The 21041-nt window shown below is 42.8% G+C and overlaps 1 protein-coding gene across 2 annotated transcripts in view; it reads left to right on the forward strand.

Annotated features, from left to right (window-relative positions):
- dnajc1 (DnaJ (Hsp40) homolog, subfamily C, member 1) overlaps nt 1-21041 on the forward strand; it is a 202755-nt gene that overhangs the window by 147934 nt on the left and 33780 nt on the right. For both annotated transcript variants that reach the window (XM_069914638.1, XM_069914636.1), the window contains exon 9: nt 19723-19842. In XM_069914638.1, coding sequence (XP_069770739.1) covers nt 19723-19842 — 120 coding nt within the window. The remainder of the gene's footprint in view (nt 1-19722; nt 19843-21041) is intronic.

The following is a 21041-nucleotide window of genomic DNA, read 5'->3' on the forward strand; positions in this document are numbered from 1 at the left end:
GATTGGAGTTGTGGATGGTGCTGAAGGTTGTCGAAAGTTACAAGAGGATGCAGAATTGGGCTGAAAAGTGGCAGATGGAGATCAATCTGGATAAGTGTGAGGTGATGATTTTGGAAGGACAAACCAGAAGGCTGAGTACAGGGTTAATGGTTAGTTATATTAGGAGTGTGAATGAGCAGAGGGACCTTGGCGCCCAAATTTATTCATCCTTCAAGGTCAACGGACAGGTTGATAGGATAGTTGAGAAGACCTATGGGATATTGGGCTTCATTAATATGAGGATTGAGTTCAAGAGTTGAGAGGTCATGATGCAATTCTACAAATCTCTGGTGAGACCTCACTTACAGTATTTGTTCACTTCTGGTCATCGCATTATAGGAAGGAAGTGGAAGCTCTGGAGTGGGTGCAGAGGAGATTTACCAGGATGTTGCCAGGATTGGAAAATTTCTTTTGAGGAAAGGTGAGCAGAACTGGGATTTTTCTCTTTGCAACGTAAAAGACATAATAGAGGTCGACAAGATTAAGAGAGGCATAGATAGTATGGACAGCCAGCACCTTTTTCCTAGGGCAGCAATAGAAAAAAACCAGAGGACACATACAAGGTGAAGGAAGGGAAGTTTAGGGGAGATATCAGGTGCAAGTTGTGGGTGCCTAGAATTCCTTGTCAAAGATGGTGGTGGAAGCTGAAACATCAGGGGCGTTTAAGACACATAGGCACATGAATGAAAGAAAAATAGAGCATCATGGGGTAGGGAGGGTTTAGTATTTTTTAAGGAATATTTTGTTGGTTACATAACAACATTGAGGCCTAAAGAGTCTGTACTGTGCTGTAGTGTTCTATGTTCTCTTTTTTACCATTTTGCTATTTTTTTAAAGGAAGTAATCATTCTCTGTAGAAGTGTGGACGAAATGCTTGTCTTATAATCTAGCACCTAAAAAAATATGCTTTGTAGCATAGCAGTGAGCACAGTACTAATACACTGCCAGCGATCATCCTTCAACCTGGTGTGGTCCGTGAGGACAGTGAGCATAGCAGTGAGCACAGTACTAAAACACTGCCAGCGAACAGGCTTCAATCTGGTGTGGTCCGTGAGGACAGTGAGCATAGCAGTGAGCAAAATACTAATACACTGCCAGCGAACAGGCTTCAATCTGGTGTGGTCCGTGAGGACAGTGAGCATAGCAGTGAGCACAGTACTAATACACTGCCAGCGAACAGGCTTCAATCTGGTGTGGTCCGTGAGGACAGTGAGCATAGCAGTGAGCACAGTACCAATACACTGCCAGCGAACAGGCTTCAATCTGGTGTGGTCTGTGAGGACAGTGAGCATAGCAGTGAGCACAGTACTAATACACTGCCAGTGAACAGGCTTCAATCTGGTGTGGTCCGTGAGGACAGTGAGCATAGCAGTGAGCACAGTACTAATACACTGCCAGCGAACAGGCTTCAATCTGGTGTGGTCCGTGAGGACAGTGAGCTTAGCAGTGAGCACAGTACTAATACACTCCCAGCGAACAGGCTTCAATCTGGTGTGGTCCTTGAGGACAGTGAGCATAGCAGTGAGCACAGTACTAATACACTGCCAGCGAACAGGCTTCAATCTGGTGTGGTCCATGTGGACAGTGAGCATAGCAGTGAGCACAGTACTAATACACTCCCAGCGAACAGGCTTCAATCTGGTGTGGTCCTTGAGGACAGTGAGCATAGCAGTGAGCACAGTACTAATACACTGCCAGCGATCATCCTTCAATCTGGTGTGGTCCGTGAGGACAGTGAGCATAGCAGTGAGCACAGTACTAATACACTGCCAGCGAACAGGCTTCAATCTGGTGTGGTCCGTGAGGACAGTGAGCATAGCAGTGAGCACAGTACTAATACAATGCCAGCGAACAGGCTTCAATCTGGTGTGGTCCGTGAGGACAGTGAGCATAGCAGTGAGCACAGTACTAATACACTGCCAGCGAACAGGCTTCAATCTGGTGTGGTCCGTGAGGACAGTGAGCATAGCAGTGAGCACAGTACTAATACAATGCCAGCGAACAGGCTTCAATCTGGTGTGGTCCATGAGGACAGTGAGCATAGCAGTGAGCACAGTACTAATACACTGCCAGCGAACAGGCTTCAATCTGGTGTGGTCCGTGAGGACAGTGAGCATAGCAGTGAGCACAGTACTAATACACTGCCAGCGAACAGGCTTCAATCTGGTGTGGTCCGTGAGGACAGTGAGCATAGCAGTGAGCACAGTACTAATACACTGCCAGCGAACAGGCTTCAATCTGGTGTGGTCCGTGAGGACAGTGAGCATAGCAGTTAGCACAGTACTAATACACTGCCAGCGAACAGGCTTCAATGCGGTGTGGTCCGTGAGGACAGTGAGCATAGCAGTGAGCGCAGTACTAATACACTGCCAGCGAACAGGCTTCAATCTGGTGTGGTCCGTGAGGACAGTGAGCATAGCAGTGAGCACAGTACTAATACACTGCCAGCAAACAGGCTTCAATCTGGTGTGGTCCGTGAGGACAGTGAGCATAGCAGTGAGCACAGTACTAATACACTGCCAGCAAACAGGCTTCAATCTGGTGTGGTCCGTGAGGACAGTGAGCATAGCAGTGAGCGCAGTACTAATACACTGCCAGCGAACAGGCTTCAATCTGGTGTGGTCCGTGAGGACAGTGAGCATAGCAGTGAGCACAGTACTAATACACTGCCAGCAAACAGGCTTCAATCTGGTGTGGTCCGTGAGGACAGTGAGCATAGCAGTGAGCACAGTACTAATACACTGCCAGCAAACAGGCTTCAATCTGGTGTGGTCTGTGAGGACAGTGAGCATAGCAGTGAGCGCAGTAATAATACACTGCCAGCGAACAGGCTTCAATCTGGTGTGGTCCGTGAGGACTGTGAGCTTAGCAGTGAGCACAGTACTAATACACTGCCAGCGAACAGGCTTCAATCTGGTGTGGTCCGTGAAGACAGTGAGCTTAGCAGTGAGCACAGTACTAATACACTGCCAGCGATCATCCTTCAATCTGGTGTGGTCCATGAGGACAGTGAGCATAGCAGTGAGCACAGTACTAATACACTGCCAGCGAACAGGCTTCAATCTGGTGTGGTCCGTGAGGACAGTGAGCATAGCAGTGAGCACAGTACTAATACACTGCCAGCGAACAGGCTTCAATCTGGTGTGGTCCGTGAGGACAGTGAGCATAGCAGTGAGCACAGTACTAATACACTGCCAGCGAACAGGCTTCAATCTGGTGTGGTCCATGAGGACAGTGAGCATAGCAGTGAGCACAGTACTAATACACTGCCAGCGAACAGGCTTCAATGCGGTGTGGTCCGTGAGGACAGTGAGCATAGCAGTGAGCGCAGTACTAATACACTGCCAGCGAACAGGCTTCAATCTGGTGTGGTCCGTGAGGACAGTGAGCATAGCAGTGAGCACAGTACTAATACACTGCCAGCGAACAGGCTTCAATCTGGTGTGGTCCGTGAGGACAGTGAGCATAGCAGTGAGCACAGTACTAATACACTGCCAGCGATCATCCTTCAATCTGGTGTGGTCCGTGAGGACAGTGAGCATAGCAGTGAGCGCAGTACTAATACACTGCCAGCGATCATCCTTCAATCTGGTGTGGTCCGTGAGGACAGTGAGCATAGCAGTGAGCACAGTACTAATACACTGTTAGCGAACAGGCATCAATCTGGTGTGGTCCGTGAGGACAGTGAGCATAGCAGTGAGCACAGTACTAATACACTGCCAGCGATCATCCTTCAATCTGGCGTGGTCAGTGAGCACAGTACTAATACACTGCCAGCGAACAGGCTTCAATCTGGTGTGGTCCGTGAGGACAGTGAGCATAGCAGTGAGCACAGTACTAATACACTGCCAGCGATCATCCTTCAATCTGGTGTGGTCCGTGAGGACAGTGAGCATGGCAGTGAGCACAGTACTAATACACTGCCAGCGATCATCCTTCAATCTGGTGTGGTCCGTGAGGACAGTGAGCATAGCAGTGAGCGCAGTACTAATACACTGCCAGCGATCATCCTTCAATCTGGTGTGGTCCGTGAGGACAGTGAGCATAGCAGTGAGCACAGTACTAATACACTGCCAGCGATCATCCTTCAATCTGGTGTGGTCAGTGAGCACAGTACTAATACACTGCCAGCGAACAGGCTTCAATCTGGTGTGGTCCGTAAGGACAGTGAGCACGGTACTAATACACTGCCAGCGATCATCCTTCAATCTGGTGTGGTCCGTGAGGACAGTGAGCATAGCAGTGAGCGCAGTACTAATACACTGCCAGCGAACAGGCTTCAATCTGGTGTGGTCCGTGAGGACAGTGAGCTTAGCAGTGAGCACAGTACTAATACACTGCCAGCGATCATCCTTCAATCTGGTGTGGTCCGTGAGGACAGTGAGCATAGCAGTGAGCACAGTACTAATACACTGTTAGCGAACAGGCATCAATCTGGTGTGGTCCGTGAGGACAGTGAGCATAGCAGTGTGCACAGTACTAATACACTGCCAGCGATCATCCTTCAATCTGGCGTGGTCAGTGAGCACAGTACTAATACACTGCCAGCGAACAGGCTTCAATCTGGTGTGGTCCGTGAGGACAGTGAGCATAGCAGTGAGCACAGTACTAATACACTGCCAGCGATCATCCTTCAATCTGGTGTGGTCCGTGAGGACAGTGAGCATGGCAGTGAGCACAGTACTAATACACTGCCAGCGATCATCCTTCAATCTGGTGTGGTCCGTGAGGACAGTGAGCACGGTACTAATACACTGCCAGCGATCATCCTTCAATCTGGTGTGGTCCGTGAGGACAGTGAGCATAGCAGTGAGCGCAGTACTAATACACTGCCAGCGAACAGGCTTCAATCTGGTGTGGTCCGTGAGGACAGTGAGCATAGCAGTGAGCACAGTACTAATACACTGCCAGCGATCATCCTTCAATCTGGTGTGGTCCGTGAGGACAGTGAGCATAGCAGTGAGCGCAGTACTAATACACTGCCAGCGATCATCCTTCAATCTGGTGTGGTCCGTGAGGACAGTGAGCATAGCAGTGAGCACAGTACTAATACACTGCCAGCGAACAGGCTTCAATCTGGTGTGGTCCGTAAGGACAGTGAGCACGGTACTAATACACTGCCAGCGATCATCCTTCAATCTGGTGTGGTCCGTGAGGACAGTGAGCATAGCAGTGAGCGCAGTACTAATACACTGCCAGCGAACAGGCTTCAATCTGGTGTGGTCCGTGAGGACAGTGAGCTTAGCAGTGAGCACAGTACTAATACACTGCCAGCGATCATCCTTCAATCTGGTGTGGTCCGTGAGGACAGTGAGCATAGCAGTGAGCGCAGTACTAATACACTGCCAGCGATCATCCTTCAATCTGGTGTGGTCCGTGAGGACAGTGAGCATAGCAGTGAGCACAGTACTAATACACTGTTAGCGAACAGGCATCAATCTGGTGTGGTCCGTGAGGACAGTGAGCATAGCAGTGTGCACAGTACTAATACACTGCCAGCGATCATCCTTCAATCTGGCGTGGTCAGTGAGCACAGTACTAATACACTGCCAGCGAACAGGCTTCAATCTGGTGTGGTCCGTGAGGACAGTGAGCATAGCAGTGAGCACAGTACTAATACACTGCCAGCGATCATCCTTCAATCTGGTGTGGTCCGTGAGGACAGTGAGCATGGCAGTGAGCACAGTACTAATACACTGCCAGCGATCATCCTTCAATCTGGTGTGGTCCGTGAGGACAGTGAGCACGGTACTAATACACTGCCAGCGATCATCCTTCAATCTGGTGTGGTCCGTGAGGACAGTGAGCATAGCAGTGAGCACAGTACTAATACACTGCCAGCGATCATCCTTCAATCTGGTGTGGTCCGTGAGGACAGTGAGCATAGCAGTGAGCGCAGTACTAATACACTGCCAGCGATCATCCTTCAATCTGGTGTGGTCCGTGAGGACAGTGAGCATAGCAGTGAGCACAGTACTAATACACTGTTAGCGAACAGGCATCAATCTGGTGTGGTCCGTGAGGACAGTGAGCATAGCAGTGTGCACAGTACTAATACACTGCCAGCGATCATCCTTCAATCTGGCGTGGTCAGTGAGCACAGTACTAATACACTGCCAGCGAACAGGCTTCAATCTGGTGTGGTCCGTGAGGACAGTGAGCATAGCAGTGAGCACAGTACTAATACACTGCCAGCGATCATCCTTCAATCTGGTGTGGTCCGTGAGGACAGTGAGCATGGCAGTGAGCACAGTACTAATACACTGCCAGCGATCATCCTTCAATCTGGTGTGGTCCGTGAGGACAGTGAGCATAGCAGTGAGCGCAGTACTAATACACTGCCAGCGATCATCCTTCAATCTGGTGTGGTCCGTGAGGACAGTGAGCATAGCAGTGAGCACAGTACTAATACACTGCCAGCGATCATCCTTCAATCTGGTGTGGTCAGTGAGCACAGTACTAATACACTGCCAGCGAACAGGCTTCAATCTGGTGTGGTCCGTAAGGACAGTGAGCACGGTACTAATACACTGCCAGCGATCATCCTTCAATCTGGTGTGGTCCGTGAGGACAGTGAGCATAGCAGTGAGCACAGTACTAATACACTGCCAGCGAACAGGCTTCAATCTGGTGTGGTCCTTGAGGACAGTGAGCATAGCAGTGAGCACAGTACTAATACACTGCCAGCGAACAGGCTTCAATCTGGTGTGGTCCGTGAGGACAGTGAGCATAGCAGTGAGCACAGTACTAATACACTGCCAGCGAACAGGCTTCAATCTGGTGTGGTCCGTGAGGACAGTGAGCTTAGCAGTGAGCACAGTACTAATACACTGCCAGCGAACAGGCTTCAATCTGGTGTGGTCCTTGAGGACAGTGAGCATAGCAGTGAGCACAGTACTAATACACTGCCAGCGAACAGGCTTCAATCTGGTGTGGTCCGTGAGGACAGTGAGCATAGCAGTGAGCGCAGTACTAATACACTGCCAGCGATCATCCTTCAATCTGGTGTGGTCCGTGAGGACAGTGAGCATAGCAGTGAGCGCAGTACTAATACACTGCCAGCGATCATCCTTCAATCTGGTGTGGTCCGTGAGGACAGTGAGCATGGCAGTGAGCACAGTACTAATACACTGCCAGCGATCATCCTTCAATCTGGTGTGGTCCGTGAGGACAGTGAGCATAGCAGTGAGCGCAGTACTAATACACTGCCAGCGATCATCCTTCAATCTGGTGTGGTCCGTGAGGACAGTGAGCATAGCAGTGAGCACAGTACTAATACACTGCCAGCGATCATCCTTCAATCTGGTGTGGTCAGTGAGCACAGTACTAATACACTGCCAGCGAACAGGCTTCAATCTGGTGTGGTCCGTAAGGACAGTGAGCACGGTACTAATACACTGCCAGCGATCATCCTTCAATCTGGTGTGGTCCGTGAGGACAGTGAGCTTAGCAGTGAGCACAGTACTAATACACTGCCAGCGAACAGGCTTCAATCTGGTGTGGTCCTTGAGGACAGTGAGCATAGCAGTGAGCACAGTACTAATACACTGCCAGCGAACAGGCTTCAATCTGGTGTGGTCCGTGAGGACAGTGAGCATAGCAGTGAGCACAGTACTAATACACTGCCAGCGAACAGGCTTCAATCTGGTGTGGTCCGTGAGGACAGTGAGCATAGCAGTGAGCACAGTACTAATACACTGCCAGCGAACAGGCTTCAATCTGGTGTGGTCCATGAGGACAGTGAGCATAGCAGTGAGCACAGTACTAATACACTGCCAGCGAACAGGCTTCAATCTGGTGTGGTCCGTGAGGACAGTGAGCATAGCAGTGAGCACAGTACTAATACACTGCCAGCGAACAGGCTTCAATCTGGTGTGGTCCGTGAGGACAGTGAGCATAGCAGTGAGCACAGTACTAACACACTGCCAGCGATCATCCTTCAATCTGGTGTGGTCCGTGAGGACAGTGAGCATAGCAGTGAGCGCAGTACTAATACACTGCCAGCGATCATCCTTCAATCTGGTGTGGTCCGTGAGGACAGTGAGCATAGCAGTGAGCGCAGTACTAATACACTGCTAGCGAACAGGCTTCAATCTGGTGTGGTCCGTGAGGACAGTGAGCATAGCAGTGAGCACAGTACTAATACACTGCCAGCGATCATCCTTCAATCTGGCGTGGTCAGTGAGCGCAGTACTAATACACTGCCAGCGAACAGGCTTCAATCTGGTGTGGTCCGTGAGGACAGTGAGCATAGCAGTGAGCACAGTACTAATACACTGCCAGCGAACAGGCTTCAATCTGGTGTGGCCCGTGAGGACAGTGAGCATAGCAGTGAGCACAGTACTAATACACTGCCAGCGATCATCCTTCAGTCTGGTGTGGTCCGTGAGGACAGTGAGCATAGCAGTGAGCGCAGTACTAATACACTGCCAGCAATCATCCTTCAATCTGGTGTGGTCCGTGAGGGCAGTGAGCATAGCAGTGAGCACAGTACTAATACACTGCCAGCGATCATCCTTCAATCTGGTGTGGTCCGTGAGGGCAGTGAGCATAGCAGTGAGCGCAGTACTAATACACTGCCAGCGATCATCCTTCAGTCTGGTGTGGTCCGTGAGGACAGTGAGCATAGCAGTGAGCGCAGTACTAATACACTGCCAGCAATCATCCTTCAATCTGGTGTGGTCCGTGAGGGCAGTGAGCATAGCAGTGAGCGCAGTACTAATACACTGCCAGCGATCATCCTTCAATCTGGTGTGGTCAGTGAGCACAGTACTAATACACTGCCAGCGAACAGGCTTCAATCTGGTGTGGTCCGTGAGGACAGTGAGCATAGCAGTGAGCACGGTACTAATACACTGCCAGCGATCATCCTTCAATATGGTGTGGTCCGTGAGGACAGTGAGCATAGCAGTGAGCACAGTACTAATACACTGCCAGCGAACAGGCTTCAATCTGGTGTGGTCCGTGAGGACAGTGAGCTTAGCAGTGAGCACAGTACTAATACACTGCCAGCGAACAGGCTTCAATCTGGTGTGGCCCGTGAGGACAGTGAGCATAGCAGTGAGCACGGTACTAATACACTGCCAGCGATCATCCTTCAATATGGTGTGGTCTGTGAGGACTTTTTACATTCTCCCTGAGTGAGAATGCGCGATTTTTCTCCGGGTGCTCCAGATTCCTCCCACCTTCAAAAGGTTAGTAGGTTATCTGGTTACATTGGTATCATTGGGGAGCTCAGGCATATTGGACTGGAATGACACCATGCTGCATTGCTAATATAAGTATAATGTGATTAGCTCACCAAGAATGTGTTGTCTTTGTCAAAATAAGGTATTAATATTTTTGGTAACTGAAATTTATGTTAAAACATATACATTCCATCATCTTTAATCTTGTTCTGAAAGGTACTTCACTTTTGTAATCCCAATAGGAAGAACTATAGGAACAAATTCAATCATAAAATCCTTTTCATTCAAAAGAATTACAGAAAGTTGTTTAATACTAATCATGTGATCACTATTTTATGAAGAACACGTGCTTGTTCTGATCTTAATAATTAAAAGTAAACCCATATGATATTTCATCATATCTGCATCAATTTAGTTTTATCAATTCACATGGAATCCTTAGAAAGCTTTGGAACCTCAATACTTAAGATACATCTCAGTTTTGAAGTGAAAACTATTTAGCTTATTTTGTGGGTTTTTTATATTTCTCATCTCGTTCTTCACTTTGTGAAGTTAGTGCCCCTTACTGTTTTCTGATACTGCATGAATAAAGCTTCTTATAACCTGACAAATGTTATGTGGGTTGTATGACTGTACGAGTTGACCATGGTGAGGGGATGGTTAAATTTTATGACTAAGTTGCTCACTGAATAGCTGTTAGGATTAATATTTTATTTTAATAACTTTGTATTTAAAAACCCCAAAGCCTGTCCTGTTATTTTATAAAATCATGGCAAATCAGGTTGTAATCCCAATTCTTTTTCATCCAGTAATTTTTCACTCTCTTGTTTACCCGTGCCTTAAAAATATAGACTTGTAGCCGTCCGATACTTGAAAGAAGACACACATATGTAGCGTTGTCTGGTTAAGCTCTAAGTTTTATTAGGGCTCAAGCTCAACTTTTATACTCGCATTGTTCCCACCGTGCACCCCCCCCCTTCCTTGGCTGACATCACAACATGCATAACAAAAGTGGGTTTCCTATGCATGGGTACTTTCCTGCATAACAACGCCCTTCTTCCCCACGACTGTCCCTGTCTATTGGCTGCGCAACAAGGCCAGTGCCATTTTGGAGTTGCTGGCCTTTAAGATGCCCTTGGTGTTCACCCACCGGTTTACTTGTTGGGGCCAGTGCAGCTGCGCAGGCTGCTGACCTTTGGTTGCACTCGCCGCTTGGAGCACTGGCTCGATCGCCGTGGCGGAGGGCCACCACAGACTTTCCTTTCACTATCCTTTCAGGGTTGTACAGATTCACTGCTTTCAGGAAAAAAAAATTCACCTCTTCATCTTAAATGGATAATCTTTTATTTTAAAGTGATTTCCCCTCATTTTAGATTAAGGCACAAAAGGAACCCAAAGGATATTATGTTTCAATCAAATGTATTTTGATTGTAAGTAACCCATTCCTTCCAGTATTGCTACAGTAAGCCTCCAAACTGCTTCCAGTATGTTAATTTCTCTCTTAATAAAGAATAATGCTGCACATAAATCCAGATGTAGACTCATAATATACTGTATAACTGAAGCATAATGTCATTCTTTTACACTGAATTCCCCTAACAATAAGCAATAGCAATGAACAGCTTTACTCATTGCTTTTAATACCCTGCAAACTTAGTTTCTGAGTCCTTGCACTTAAGTATCCAATTCCTTCTTAACCCACACCTCTAATTTATCATTATTTAGATAACAAACATTATTTTCTTATAGAAAAAAATTGCAATTGCATATTTTGATATTATCATCTCACACACTGGACTTGTATGTGTTCATTTTGTAACTTTTTGCAGCCCTTGTGTTCTCTTTGTAACTTTCCCATGCAAGTTTCTATCAACAGCAAATTTAGCATCCACACCTCAAGTTATGCCCAGCACAAATCTATGTTACACAGCACTTTGTTACCTCTTGCCAACTAGAAGAAAACATCTGTGCCTACTTTGTGTTTCCTTGTAGCCAGCATATCTTAGCACACTACACAACAATCTTTTTCATTTCATAGAACGTAGAACACCACAGCTCAGTACAGGCCCTTGTTGTGCCGACCCATATATTCCTTAAAAAAATGTACTAAACCCACCCTATCCCAAAGCCCTCTATTTTTCTTTCATCCATGTATCTGTGTAAGAGTCTCTTAAATCCTCTAATGTTTCTGTCTCCACCACCATCCCTGGCAAGGCATTCCAGGAAACCACAACTCTGTGTGTGTGTGTATGTATATATTAAAGAAAACTTACCCCTGATGTCTCCCCTAAACTTTCCTCCCTTAACTTTGAACGTATGCCCTAGCTGTTTGCTATTCCTGCCCTGGGAAACAGGGCCTTTCAGAATCTTATACATCTCTATCAAGTCTCCTCTCATCCTTCTACACTCCAAAGAGAAAAGTCTCAGTTCTGTTCACCTTGCCTCATAAGACATGTTTTCCAATTCGGGCAACATCCTGGTAAATCTCCTCTGCAACCTCTCTATAGCTTTTACATCTTTCCTATAATGAGGTGTCCAGAACTGTACACAATATTCTAAGTGTGGTCTCACTAGAGATTTGTAGAATTGCAACATATCCTCTCTACTCCTGAACTCATACCCCTTATTAATGAAGCCCAGCATCCCATAACTTCATAACTATCCTATCAACTTGTGCAGCAACCTTGAGGATGTATGGATTTGAACCCCAAGTTCCCTTTGTTCATCCAAACCTTTAATATAACCGGCCATTAATCCTATACTCAGCCTTCTGGTTTGTCCTTCCAAAATGCATCACCTCATATTTGTCTGGATTGAAGGCCATTTGCCCAACTCTGCATCCTGTCCATATCCTGTTGTAACCTTCAACAACTTTCAGCTCCATCCACAACTCCTCCAACCTTTGTGTCATCCGCAAACTTACTGACCCATCCTTCTGCCTCTTCATCCAGGTCATTTATAAAAGTCCAAAAAGCACAGGTCACAGAACAGATCCTTGCAGCACTCCACTAGTCACCGACCTCCAGACAGAATACTTTCCTTCCATTACAACTCTCTGCTTTCTTCCTGTAAGCCAATTTTTTAAATCTACTCAACCAAGGTTCCACTCATCCCATGCCTCATAATTTTCTGGATGATTCTCTTGTTGGGGACCATGTCTACTGCCCTATCCTCATCAATTTATTTTGTTATCTCCTCAAAAAAACTCAATTAGGCTTGTGAAGCATGACCTTCCCTTCACAAAGCTTGATTAGACTACTTTTCCAAATGCTCATAGATCCTATCCTTAAGAATCCTCTCCAATAGTTTGCACACCACTGACGTAAGACTCACCAGTCTATAATTCCCAGGATTCTCCCTATTACCTTTTTTTAACAAGAGGACTGCATTTGCCATTCTCCAATCCTGCAGCATCTCCTCTGTGGTCAAAGAGGATTCAAAGGTCATAGTTACTGCCCCAGTTATCTCTTCTCTCACTTCCCACAACAACCAAGGGAATATCCTGTCCAGTCCTGGGGACTTATCAATCAATCTTGATGTTTTAAGAGGATCAGACACTTGCTCTTCCTTAATCACCACATTGTCCAACACACAGGCCTGTTCTATTTTGACTTCACCCTGATCCAGGTCCTTTTCTCTTGTGAATACTGAAGCAAAGTTTTCATTTAGGACCTCCTCCAGGCACATGTTGCTTCCTTTATCTTTTTAACATCCCCACCTTCATTCTCATCATCCTTTATTGCATTGAATGCCTTGGGGTTCTTTTAATCGTGCGTGCCAAGGCCTCATTTCCCCTTCAAGTTCTCCTAAGTCCTTTCTTAAGTTCCTTCCTGTCTACCATATACTTCTCATGAGCCCTTCCTGTTTCCGCTTCCTATATCTAACATATGCTTCCTTCTTCCTCTTAACTAGCTGCCTCACCTGTTTTGTCAGCCACCATTTCCTTTTCCTACCATTTTTTCCTTGTCCCAGTGGGACAAACCTATCCTGAACCCAGCAAGTGGTCCCTAAACTTCCTCCACATTACCTCTATGCTTTCACCCGTGAACATCTGTTTCCAATTTACTCTCGCTAGTTCCTGACTCATCCCTTCATAATTACCCTTTCCCCAGTTAAGCACTTTCCCATTTTTGTCTTTCTTTTTCCTTTTCCATTGTGATGTTGAAGCTAAGGGAGTTGTGGTCCAAAATGCTTCCCCACCGAGAGGTCCACCACCTGACCAGGTTCATTACCCAGAACTAGGTCCAGTATGACCTCTCCTCTCATCTGCCAGACCACATTACTGTGTCAGGAGTCTTTCTTGAACATACCTGACAAATTCAGCCCCACCTATCCTTCTTGCAGTCAGGAGGTGCCAATCAATATTAGGGAAGTTGAAATCACCCATAACTACAACATTGTATTTCCTGCACCATTCCAAAATCTGCCTGCTTATCTGCACCTTGGTGTCCCGAGGGCTATCTGGGGGCCTGTGGAGTACTCCCAGCACAGTGATAACTCCCTCCTATTTCTGATTTCCATCCACACCAACTCAGTGAACACTCCCTCTGCAGCATCCTCTCTTTCTATAGCCATGATACTATCCCTAACCAGAAATGCTATTCTCCCTCCTTTTCTATCTCCCGTCCTATTCCTTTTAAAACACCTAAACACCCATGCCTGCATCAAGTTTCAGTAAACGGCCATAACATTGTAGCTCATTTCCTGTGATATAATTTGATTTCGCTTCTTGGAAATCTTGGTGCATTCATCAGTTCCCCTTTACCCGCAACACTCGTTACCTCATAAGGTTATAATAAAGTTCAGAAATCCTAATCGGTGAACAGAATGTAGTGGGCATAACTGGACATACACCTTTCACTGATGGAGGGGAATGCTCATGCAGTGTTTGCTGCGTATAAAGAAATTTATGAAGAAAATTAAAAGCAAACTAGGCAACAACACCGGACATATTCCTGAAGAAGCCAACACCTCCCCAAGAAGAGCCTCAGCCAGGTCCTTCAGGCATCACAGAGTGACAGTTCAACAATGGAGGTTATTCGACCTGAAATTCTTCCAGTGGAACATTGAGGAAGTTGAGAACAGTGATGTGGATGATCCAGATCCTCTGTTAAATTGTGTGTGATATAGGCTAAGAATTTAACAATTTTAAATGTGAAAAAATGTAAACAGTTTAGAGTAAGTTCAGTAGCCCATGGTGTTTGCATAATGTCCACATCGCATAATGCCCAATTTCACAGAATGTATCGCGGACGTTAAGCGTACCCTGTATTACTTTTCATTCAAAGGACCATGTTTACGTGATTAACTTACAGCACAGAAACAGGCCCTTGGCTCCACCAGGTCAGAGCCAACCTATTCTAATTTCTGTTCACTTTGCCGTGATATTTTGTGAATTAACTTGAAACAAATTTCTGATTGCAGCTATCTTTCCTGCAATATTCTGCTTATTGTTTCCTCCTATTCTGTCTGCTTTCTAATTGAATGGATTGTGAATTATTTGTGTGATTTAATATTTGCATTTGGTTGCCCATCAAATGTTAATATGGATTTCCTGGCATGAAATAAAACTCAATGGGAGGTTTGTGAATGACACAGAAATCAATGTTATAGATTGCAAAGAATGTTGTCTAAGGCCATAGCAGGGTGTAGATTGGCTGGAGAGTTGGATGGAGCAATGGCATATGTTCACAGTGATGGATTTTGGAAAGTCAACCAAGTGTAATTGTCCATCTGAATTAGTCCCATTTGCCTGCAGTTGGCCCATATCCCTCTAACTATTTGCTATCCATGTGTCTGACCAAATGTCGTAATTGTACCACTTTTACCAATTCTTCTGGGAGCTTGTTTCAGCTATTCACCACCCTCTGTGTGGAAAAAGTTACTCCTCAGGACCCCTTTTAATCTTTCCCCTTCACTTTAAACTCGTGTTAGTGTTAGACTGTGACACCTCACCCTCATGTTTTTGTAATCCTCTACCTCTCTGTAGATTCCAAAATTTATGCCTTTTTCTTTTAATGAATTCCCATGAATTGGATTATTAACAACTTGTGTGATTGTGACAAAGGTAGTTAACTTTTTGTTCTCATCAACTTCTTTAACATAGTTGATAGGGTCATCTTCCTGCATTGTCATTCCACCAACATCTAGGTGGGTGGAACCCCATTCCTTTAATGCACATAGGGTAACAATACCAAGGCTTGTTTGACAATTATCTCTTAGCTCCTTTACCTGGAACAAGTTGAGCAGATCGTCCTGTTTCCATGCTGGACAGCTCTATGACTTTCATTCTAGAGTTGATTATAAGTAATGGAGTAAGCTTTGTGATTTGATTTCTAAGTTTCTATTTAGTTAATATTCATATTAAATAATTACAACTTCTGTGTTTACTATATATTTAAATCACTGCTCATATCACCCTTGCTTTATGGTCTGCTTGTATGGCATGAACTACCTTAATAAATAGATCACATTATTGAGACTGCTGTGTGAAAATGAGATCCTAAAGGAGAGTGGGAATTTGTTTTTGTTCAGTTACATTCCAAAACAACATGGTTTTTGAAATACAAGAACAGGGATAGGCTATTTTTTCCAGTGGTCCTTCTGTAGGACTTCCCCAAAGAACATAATTTTACTCTTTATCCATTAAGTTTTCCTTGTACATGGTAGTAACTTGAAAATTGTGGGAGCCTTGAAGCCAACTTGAAACTCCTGGCACACTATACCCTCTTTCCAAACTTTAAAGAGGTATGGGTATACCAAACTTATTACTTGAAACAGCAGTATGAATGTTCTCTGTTTGGGCATATGATGTGAGAACTGAAACTTATCACGCGAGTGGTGACAGATTTTTTTTCCTAATCTTTCGAATCCAGGAACAATGGTCTTTGTTGAAGCATTATGTTCTCTTCTTTATGTACTTAGTGAGCCCAGAGACAGATGTCAGAATGGTACCAGATACAGTTGGTATGGTTTCAGCTAGAATAGGGAGCCATAATCTTGCTCCAATATTATGCTCTTTTACAAATTACTTTATTGATGCAATGATTAGTAATTTTTGCAAAGAAATCTGAGTGGGTGCACCTAATGAATTTGTGCTTAAGTTGCATGAAAGCTGTTGAAGGTTTACAGTTGGCACAAGTATTTTATCATTTCTTTCTGTTAATCCCTTTAATGATGATCATATTTGTCTCAGTCAATTTTTTAGGTCCATTGGGACCCCCTACGGCGACAGAGCTTACAGACTCCTTGGGATCATGATTTTTATTAAGTAGAATAAATCCTTTGAGTACCAAATTTAATTTTAAATATTTAAGAGCAAAATATTCTTAAAGTTTTAAAAGAGGAGACAACAGCAAATATTTACATTGTTTAAAAAATTTAATTGCCCGCTGAATATGGTGTAATTAAGACCCAATATTTCTTCTTGTCTTAAAGTGTCCTCTTAAAAATGAAACAGCATCAAAATAAACTAATCAAGTAAAATGAAATTTTCTTAATGGGGATACTGGTATCTTCTGCAAACATATCCATCCCTAAAATATTCTAAAATAAAGGAGGTGTAGTACATAAAACAAAACCCTGTTGGTTTTATGAATTGATGTTTTATTTTATAATTTCCTAAATGCAGTAAATAATATGGTTGAGGTATTTGTACTGAATGTAAATCTAGTCTCCCATCAGTGCAGAGATTGTGTTCTGGAAACATTTAATTGGGTTGAGGTCACATATCTGAGCAGGCTACTGTCGCATTAGAATGCAAGCGTAATAATGACAGCTGTCTCCTCGCCATGTGGCATCTGCCATTACTTTGATGTACTACAGGGATGGATTTTTGGGTCTTAGTTCCAAAGAAATTGTGGGGCTCAAGGCTTTCAACAACAAAACAGCATGCTTAGCTTCCAGTTGACTGTAATAGCTATGTTTGGTTCAGTGTTAAAGCAGGAAGAAACTGCTCATGCAATTAGCACCTTGAAAACTTATTTAACTCCTGATTTCAGGAGTTTGTGCTGCAGCATTCATTCTGTCTGGAGACACAGTTGGCTGTTTCTGTGGAATTTTTAATTAATCACTTAGGATGGATTGCAGCCATTACAGAGCAGCAAGTCCCATTGTGTGTGTTCTTGGTTAACTTGTTACACATTAGTTGTGATTTTAAAGAAAATAGTACAACATTCAGGTTAAATTTTAGCTCTTCTTTAATATTGATTTTTTTGAGAGAATTGTATTTTTAGGATTAAAATAATTGCTTAAATTACAGTCAAATTAAATTTAGTTCACAATCCATTCCCAGTATGTAACTCAAGCATATTATGGCTTTTGCAAAGCTAATTAAAGGACGTTAATACAAATTAAAGTTAAAGATATTCAACTTGAATTTTGATGAACTGCAAATAAAATTTGAGCTACTGAAAGTCCTTGATGACTAAAGATGTTTCACTGGGTTATGTCAGATGCAAAAATATATTGACATGTCATCCTTGAATTGTCTATAGTATTGCAAAAGTAATGCCTTGCCGATAGAAAATTCATTTAATGAGTTTTGACTTGTTAAAATAGTGAATTGTTGCTAAAATTAGAATTTATTATTTTTTGTTTGCTTGTGTACACTACTCAAGTTACAAGTGGAACACAAAGTCCAATATTTTGGTCAGAATTCTACGAACCAAATGCACAAAAAGTAATAGTGAGTAATAACTGAGTTGCTGAAGATTTTCAAATGATTTGTTTTTAAGTACCAGGTTAAGAAGACTGTCTGAAAATTATTTTAATTGGTTTATTGGTGTAGGAGTCTGAAAAAGGCCAAATGTTAGATTATAATTAACATGCTTCAACAGAAAAATCAGATACTCATCTTTGATTTGTAACGGACACTGCAACTCGATGCTTTTCTAAAGCAGTCCATAATGAGTAACTTGAAATTCAGCTCTTGTATGCCTACTTTCAGCTCCTGCTTCATTCTGGCCCCAGGATTAACAGAAAGAAGTGTAATGTGATACTGTGTGATATGACCTGAATTTAGAGCAAAGGTGCAGTGTAAACATTAGATCAAAACAAAAACTTTTAATGAATTGTAACTTTTTCAAAATATCACTGAGTAGCTGAGGAATGGCTTGAACTTTTCAAGAAAAAGAAGCTTGTATCAAAATTCTGCTTAAGTAAGATTGCAAGTTTAATAATGATTTTAAGAGCTGCAATTTTTGCATGCATTCTAGTCATTTACTTCATATTTAAAGTTTTAGAAATGTTACTGTAAGACCATAGGTATAATTGTGAACTGAAACTATAGAGATTTGCTTTTAAATGGTTCAATTAAATTTTTGGTAGAAGTCAATGATTTTTTTTGTAGTCAATTGATTTCTCAATTTTTAAAATAATTATAATTGTGAATTGTTTTATTAATTGCATTAATTTTCTAAGTTAACAATCAAATATTTTAGTAACTCTATCCGGTAGATTTATTAAGAATTTTATTTTAAACCACATGCATCATGTTAGATCAATTTAAAGCAATGCTCTTACGTGATAAAGAAACTCCTACATGTCATTAACATGGAATGTTATTTTAATTATTTTCTTAATGATGTTTTACTTGTGTTATTATAATTTATGGCACAATTACGAATATTCAGAAAATTATAGTTGTCATTATCAATTTTTTGGAAGTTTTTTAGGCAGAGGAGACATGTCAGAAATAAGGAAAATCCTGAAACATTAATCTCTTGGCAATAGTTTCATTTAAGTGGCAGGTCAGTTGTCAATAAGAAACGGTCTTTATGGTAGAAATAAGAACTCTGAATAACGTAGTCACTTTGCAAATTAATGCAAATGACTAGGCCTATAGAGAAGCACTTATACTGTCCTTTGGTTATTACTGAAGTTGCCATTTGGACATGGTGAAAGGAGCATGTTGGAACCATCGATTAGAGGCAGCAGTGAAAAGTCAAAAAGGCCCCGTTAAACTCACAGTGCAGCAGGCCGATGTCAGTGTGGTTTGAGCACAGTGGGAGAATGACAGGGAGGATTAGTGTCAGCAAGAGGCTTTGCGGTCGCTGTGGAGATGGTCCCTTGGGTCACTCACCTCTGTGACTGCATTCTATGCTGACGGCTTAGTAATACAAACCCCAAGATACATGGTTGTTCATTACTAGGGTCAGAGATTATTATATATAAAGTATTTATATCTTCAGGGATTTTTTTTTTTACATTCAATTTGTGACGTTTCATGATAGGTATTTTTAAAAACTTTGTGGCTGTGCTAATTAGCAGACTTAAGGATATTCTTGTATAGTATTCATCATGTTAATAATATTTTTGTACAGGGTCATTTCTGTAAATATAGATGCTCTTTCAAAGCCGCTGCCACATAAATATGTTGTTCGTTTCAATTTTTTCAATGTTCTGATTGAAACAATATATTTAATTGCCAAAAAATTGTGTTTGGATTTCATTTATTTGGTGACTTTCCCCCTTGTTATTTTGAACATTATTACAGGCACCTCAGTGGACAGAAGAGGACCTCAGCCAACTGACAAGAAGTATGGTTAAGTTCCCAGGGGGTACTCCAGGTCGATGGGAAAAGATTGCTCACGAATTGGGTCGATCAGTGGCAGATGTGAGTCACTTGGATTTGTATTGTACATTGAGTGACAAAACTGATCAAGACAGGCAGTGTAAAGGCACCATTGCTCTGGTTAGACAATCTCTGCAAAAAAAAACTGCAGTTGTTTCAGGACCTGGAAGTAAACTATTAACTAAGCAAGAAGCAGATGTCGAGGAGTTTCAATCACAAAATCAACAGCTGTAATTGATCAGTTGTATGAGGATTCTGATACTTGGAGGTTTTGGACAACACTGATGTGACCACATTAAGATGATATCCAGTCGAAAACCATATCATTTTGAGCTGTGAAAGGATATTGTTTAGTTGGTTTGGGAGGATGGTTTATATTTTTAACGCATCCAGGCAGTGTTGTATAATTACAGATTAATCCAAAATTTTAAAAGGGTGAACATGTTAGATCCATTTATTGAAGAGCAATTAAATAAGCTAATTAACTATTTGTTTTCTATGTTGTTATTTTGAGGGTTTTTTAAGTTCTGAAAACTTTAGGTTCAATTGATTGTGCTTTTGTTACTGAATTTCAGCAGAAATTGGGCCTCCTCAGTACATTATTGAATGTAAATAAATACCATAATCAGATTAACAAATTGACAAATGGGAAATTCCTTTTTCTATGGTTGTAATCAAATTTTAAGATTAAATACATTGCTTGCTCCCATTGAAAAGATCACCTATTACAATTGTTTTATTCCGACATAAGGTTTATTTTTGTGTTGATTTAACACATTTCCATTCATTAAAAAATGTCATGCCAAAGTAAAAAGTGCTGATTACTGAATGAAACTACATTTTTTTTTGGTTGCCCATTGCAGAATGATCTGGCTTTTGAAATTTGCAATCTGTAATTGATAAAGTATCTTGATTCCAGGTCTTACAAGACCTTCTTATAAAACAGCTGCCATACAAATGACAGTTTATCAAAGCTTTTAATGTACTAAATTAAGCAATATATTTAATCGCTTAAAGTCTTAGTCCATGTTTTAATTTACTGTGCCTGTGCACTGTGTCCTTTGTTGGATCTGAACTATGAAACACAGAGTTTTATTATATAATTGGAAAATCTTAATATTAGCTCCTTTAAGTGACCAAAGTATTTTGGCACAATTGTGGAAAGTGGTGAGGAAGGGAATGACATCTGTTTTCTCAAGATGCTGTCTTTTTCCTCTATTTATTATAGTCTGTAATGTTCA

Source organism: Narcine bancroftii, chromosome 1 (assembly GCF_036971445.1).
Source record: "Narcine bancroftii isolate sNarBan1 chromosome 1, sNarBan1.hap1, whole genome shotgun sequence".
Lineage (NCBI taxonomy): Eukaryota > Metazoa > Chordata > Chondrichthyes > Torpediniformes > Narcinidae > Narcine > Narcine bancroftii.